Source organism: Lepidothrix coronata, unplaced genomic scaffold (assembly GCF_001604755.1).
Source record: "Lepidothrix coronata isolate B3197 unplaced genomic scaffold, Lepidothrix_coronata-1.0 Scaffold107, whole genome shotgun sequence".
NCBI classification, from domain to species: domain Eukaryota; kingdom Metazoa; phylum Chordata; class Aves; order Passeriformes; family Pipridae; genus Lepidothrix; species Lepidothrix coronata.
Window position 1 is genome coordinate 3226713 of NW_016690287.1, and position 5641 is coordinate 3232353.

General features: G+C 61.3%; 1 protein-coding gene across 4 annotated transcripts in view; it reads right to left on the reverse strand.

The window, feature by feature from the left end:
• Window positions 1–891: 891 nt before the first annotated feature.
• Window positions 892–5641, reverse strand: part of LOC108501788 (maestro heat-like repeat-containing protein family member 6) — a 10138-nt gene continuing 5388 nt past the window's right edge. For 3 of the 4 annotated variants that reach the window (XM_017824025.1, XM_017824024.1, XM_017824022.1), the window contains 12 exons: window positions 4985–5133; window positions 4675–4822; window positions 4236–4423; window positions 4009–4146; window positions 3637–3751; window positions 3326–3463; window positions 2860–3072; window positions 2573–2728; window positions 2313–2414; window positions 1820–1922; window positions 1495–1551; window positions 892–1197 (listed from right to left, as the gene is read on the reverse strand). In XM_017824025.1, the coding sequence (XP_017679514.1) occupies window positions 1001–1197; window positions 1495–1551; window positions 1820–1922; window positions 2313–2414; window positions 2573–2728; window positions 2860–3072; window positions 3326–3463; window positions 3637–3751; window positions 4009–4146; window positions 4236–4423; window positions 4675–4822; window positions 4985–5133 (1704 nt within the window). In that variant the 3' untranslated portion in view covers window positions 892–1000. Of the gene's footprint in view, window positions 1198–1494; window positions 1552–1819; window positions 1923–2312; window positions 2415–2572; window positions 2729–2859; window positions 3073–3325; window positions 3464–3636; window positions 3752–4008; window positions 4147–4235; window positions 4424–4674; window positions 4823–4984; window positions 5134–5300; window positions 5514–5641 lie in introns of all 4 variants that reach the window. The other variant, XM_017824023.1, reaches the window with a different exon arrangement.

A 5641-nucleotide genomic window follows, 5' to 3' on the forward strand; every position in this document is an offset into this window, starting at 1 on the left:
GCCACCCTCCCAGCTCTCTCTGGTGGCCTGTGAGGAAGGTCTGTGGCTGTGTTTTTGTGGAGTCGCAGTGCCAATTTCAACGCAGGGATCCAAAAACTGAATGGCGGCAGTTCCACACCGGAAAGAAAGCCCTTACCCAACATCTCTCATGCAGTTGGTGGGCAACTCTTGGTACTCCATGGGCAGCAAGAGCTTTCTGTCCTGGCACCTTTTGTCTGGGAGGAATCTTCGTCCATGTTCGATTTTGGGTTAGACTGGGAATTCCAGCGCAGGGCTCTGAAAAGCCAACAACAGCCCTTTCCCCCAGGAAAGAAAGCCTGTAAGCTTTGGGTTTCAGGTGCAGTTGGTGGGCCAGCCTGGGCACTCCATGGGCAGCAAGAGCTTTCTGTCCTGGCACCTTTGGTCTGGGAGGAATCTTTGTCCATGTTCAGTTTTTGGAGTCGGACTGGCAATTACAGTGCACGGCTGAAAAAAGGGAACAACAGCCCTTTCCTCTAAGGGTCTCCCCCAGCCCCGCCCACCTGCCCAGCATCAGCACAGCCCTGAAGGAGCTCCACAGGAGCCACCTCCTGAGGCATCTCCCAGCCCTCAGCAATCCAGATAGCAACACATGGGCAGGCCACAGATGCTGCTTCCTGGGTGGGACAGAGCTTGTGGCCACCTCCAAGGACCAGGTTCCCAATGATCCCCACAGCTCCAGGCTCTGCCCATCCACTCTGCTGGAAGTGTTGAGGTTCCAGCAGAACCCCCCAAGGCCAAGGGGCTTTGAGGCACTTTCTCTTCCCCAATGCACACCTGGGCAAGTGTTGCTGAGCACAAGGAGCCCTTTCCCCCTCTTTCCAGATGCCCTGTGGACACCAGGCACCTAAAAAAGCTCCTGGGCTTCTGTGTATAACATTATTTATTTAATATTCCTATGCTAGTGTAAAAAGAAAGGCTTGTGGAGAAGAAGCATCTTCCCCACAGGCTCAGGTGGCCCCAACAGACAGAGCTGCCTGCATCAACTCTCCACACAGCTACAGCAGACACAGCCCCAGAGAGAAGGCAGGCTGTTCCATGCCCTGCAGAGCCGGTCTTGGAGCTGCTGGAACCTGGAGGGGGGAGCTTTAGCTCTCTGTACAGCTCTAACAAAGTTGATGTTTTCAAGTGCCAGGTTTGAGACAGCAGGGCTCCTGTCATCTCTCATGGCTTGAAGGGCTGGAACAGAGAGGAACAGAGCCAAGGTCAGAGCCCACATTGGTGGGGATCTGAGGAGCCCCTCCTGCCAGGGCCATCCCACCGAGCTCTTGCTGTTGCCAGGAGGGAGCAGGGCCCAGCGGGATCAGCCAGAAGGCGTTGGCCATTTATACCCCCCACGCCCCTGAAATCTGTCTCTGCTCTGCCCACGCTGCCCCTCGTCCATGCAGCCAGCAGAGCCCTCCACAGCCAGGGGAGGATTGCAGCTCCCTGCACAGAGTCTGTGCTCCTCTGCCAGCCCCCACTGCCCTCACTCACCGTCAATGATGAGCTGCAGCTCTTTGTGCTGTCCCCTCAGGTACCCCCCAGCAATCCCTGGGAACACAGATGGTGTCAGGGCCCCAGCGGCACAGCTTCCCCCAGCTGTGCTGCCAGCCCAGCCACACGCCCTCCTGCCCCAGCAGGGCTGAGCCCGGGGCCTTCCCGCCTCAGGACACCCCAAGGCGGGGCTGGCAGAGGGCGGCAGCAGCCACCAGGGCACTCCGGGCTCCACAGCACATCCCTGGGCCGCATCCTGCTGCCGCTGCAGCTGCCAGGGCTGAGGCTGAGCTGCAGCGGGGGGGACTGTGGGCTTGTGGCTCACCCATGAACTTGATGGCTGCCTCTCGCAGGGGCTGCTGTGGGCTCCGCAGGTACGGCAGGGCCTGGTGCATGTACTTGGCCACTCGGCTCCGGTCCCTCTTCAGCTGGAGAGAGTGGCAGGACACGTTGGGAAGGGTAGGCTAGGGCTCTGCCCGTTGGCCGGGCACTGCCTGTGCCCAGCACTGGCCTCCCCTGCCCACACAGCCCTGAGGCCCAGCCAGCAGCCGCTGGGGCTGGGCTTTGGAGGGAGCAGAGGGCTGGCTGCTCCCCAGGAGCCATGGGGCTGCCCTACCCCACAGCCCAGCTGGGCCGAGGCTCCAACAACACCCTGGCTCGGGGGCAGAGCAGCCTGCAGAGGAGCCCATATGCCCCAGGGAAGGCAGCAGCGTGTGGGGCTCAGGCTGCTGTCCCACAGGGGTTGCAGCAGTGGGCAGGGGCACAATGCCAGCCCCACACGCCCAGAATCGGGGACTGGGGCTTGGGGCCGTCCTTACCAGGCACTCGGCAAACTTCCATGGCTCCTCTGTGTTCACCAGGCGCCCAAGATCCCTCCTCTTTAGGAACCTGGTCACAGCCAGCAGTGCTTTCTGAGAGGCCTGCAAAGCAACAGAGACCAGGAGATGGCACCGCAGCCCAGGGCACAGGACCCATGTCCCTGGACCAAGGCCAGGAGAAGGCTGGAGCCCGGGAGGTGCCAGGTCAGGAGGCAGCCCAGCCCCCTCCCACGGGGACACCAGAGCTCACGAGTCCTCACCTTTTTCACAACCAGGTTCTCATCATACCGGTGGAAGTAGAGCGGGAGCAGGCTCAGGCACACGTGTGGCTTCAGGGGCCTCTTTCCCACTCTCTCCATCAGTTTCATCAAAAGAGTGAAGATGACAATGGAGCCCTCCCGCACACTGCTGTCATCCTGGTGGAAAGAAAGAGGAAAAGACCTCAGCACCAGCTTCTCCAGGCCCCACTGGACACAGGCCTCAAAATCCACAGGGACCAGTTTCCCAGTAGTACCCAGAGCCCAGGGAGGGGGGCACAGAGCCTTACGTGGTCAAACAGTGGCCGGAGCGCCTCAGCCAACTGCAGGCCGGTGGGGGTGGGTATTAGGGGGTCTTTGCTGCGGACTCTCTTGTGGCGCTGTGTCCACAGACTGCTCCAGAGCACGTTGTCGAGCACAGAGAGGGTCATCCAAACCACATCTCTGTCTGCATCCCCCAGTAGCTGCACGAGCCTTTCATTCAGGCTCCAGATGCTCTTGGCCTGTGAGGAACACAATGCTGTGCTGTGAAGCCATGAATGGCTGCATCACCAACCCTGCTCCAGCAGGGCAGCCCCACATGCTGCCGCAGGGCCCAGAGGCCAAAGGCCTATCCCAAAGGACTTGGGCAGCTGAACGGGGAGGCAGCAGAGCTGAGAGCAGCTGCCACAGCTCCTGAAGCCCAGCCAAGCCCAAGCGACTGCGCTCCCCAGCCCCAGGATTCCAGCACGGCTTCAGCCAACTGCCCCTTCTCACCATCTCGGGATCCTGGCTGAGTGCTACGAGGACTCTGAGCGCCAGTTGACGCCACTTTTTGTTCGTGCTCCCCAAGTTCCTTGAAAGGATCTCCAGGACCCTGTCACCACATTCTCTCGTGTCCAGGCAGTCCAGGACCTGAAAGGCATGGAGCAGTGACGGGGTGCCCGGCTGGCAGGAGCCCGGACCCACACAGGACTGGGCCCAGGCAGCAGCACAGGGCGCGGCACCATCCCGGGCAGCTGCGGCTGCGAGAGGCCAGAGAGGTGGAGGCAGCTCGGTGAGGCAGCGCTCCCCCCCATCAGGCTCACCTCCACAAGGAATGCCATGGCAGGGAGGTCCCAGCACGGCTCCTCCCTGCGCAGCAGCTCCAGCAGGTGGAGTGTGATCCGAGAACACAAGGGGCTGGAGACACGGCGCATCTCCCTGGCAGGGGGAAAAAGGTATCATCGACCTGAGCCAGGTGGGCAAACCTCTCCCGGGGTGGACTCACAGAGGCCTGGTCTTTCCCCACCAGCCTGGGAGGGGATGAGGGCACTCTGGGAGGCGGCTCCTCCTGTGCACCCGCCTCTCCCAGCCTTTTCCACTCTGCTCGGCCATCCCTCAGTGACAAGGCCCACATGTGAGGGGTGCCCCGTGCACAGACAGAAATGACAGGGGCAGCGGGGACAAGGGGGTCTCACCTGGCCAGCAGAGCCGCTGCGTAGCGGCGGCTGCGAGCATTGAGGAGCCTCACCCAGCCACGATTGTTTTCCACCGAATTCACGACATCCTCACAGTGCAGACAGCGGAGCAGGGCCTTCATGGTCAGCACTGCAAACCTGTGTGCAGAGCAAAGCCCAGGTCATGTTGGGAGCCCTGGCCCCAGCCCCGAGGGCATGGGAGGGAGGGGAGGACTGGGATGGAGCACCTGTTGGGGTTGGTGGGAAGGTCGTGTTGCTCCTGGCATCCCCTCCAGAAGTTGTCGACCTCCTCTGACATCTGCTCTGTGCTGATGAAGATTTGGAACAGCAGAGCCACGAGGAGATGGGGGGAATAGTCCATCAAAGGCCCCGGGCACTGGGGCTCCTGGACAATCATCCACAGTGCCAGAGTTGCCTGCAAAAGACAAACCAGCCGGACACAGCAGTCAGTGCCAAGACATCCATGTGGCAGGGCCCGAGCGTGGGAGGGGAAGGCCAGGGGAGACTCAGGGGGAGTGCCCAGCCTGGTGCCCCTGAACCTGCTCCTAGCCCACATTTCCATCCCAGTGCCTGCAGGGAGATGGGCAGGGATATGCTGTGCTGGGGAAGGATGGAGACCTGCCAGAGAGGCAACCTGGGGTGCAAGCAAAGGTTCCAGAAACTCACAGCCAAGGCAAAGATGGCTGTGTTGTCCCCATCGGAGGTGCGCGTGTAGTACCACGGCCAGTCCTCCATCACGCCGAGCAGGGTTGGCAGCACCTTCTGCAGTGTCCTTCCCGATGAGGCGATGGTCCTCCACATGGTTGCAGCAGCTCTGTGGAGTCAGAGCTCTGCATCGGGAGGGGTCTTGACCACAGTGCCCTGACCTGGGCAGCTGCAGGGGCCAGGTGACAGAGCCACAGTGCTTTCAGGGGCTGGGGGGGTGATGGGCTCTAAAGGCTGGTGAGCCCTGAGCCCTCAAGGTTGGGGCCCATACCTGTCACACGAGGGGGCACAGCGCAGGAGGGTGATGGCGACATCCACGGGGTGTGCCTCGGTCAGTGCTAGAAGGGTCTTATCCAGCACGTGCCCAGCAGACATAGTGGAAGTCAGCCACTGGTGGATGGACCTCACCACAGCTGGCACCTGGAGGGGACACAAGGGAGAGCTGGAGAGCTGCCAGAGAGAGCAATTCCCCAGCTTCCTCCCAGAAGTGCTTCCCTCCCCACCTCACTCTGCTGACCTCAAACGCTGAGGGGGGCCAGCAGATCAAGCTTGAGGGCCCATACAAAGCCTGCCCACAGGATGCTTACTTGAGCAGAGATAATTCTGTCCCCAGAAAAGTCCAGATTGGGAGCATCTGGCAGGCGCTGAATGGGTGTGCTGTCAGCGTCTGCGATGCCCTGAGTCCCTGGGGCGTCAGCCTTGGCCTTGAGCTTGGTTGGGTTGGGCTCAGGCTGTGCCAACACCTCAGTTGGTGAGGCCCTGGCCTTTCTGCGGCGAACAGGAACGGATTTCCGCACCCTCTGCAGGAGAACAAAGGGCAGGGAAGAGAGGGATGTGCCATGGAGAGCTCCGACAGTGGTGCCAGACTGAGCAGTGACAGCAGGCCCAGCCCAGGGGGGGATGGCTGCAGGTACCTGATCGGCACTGC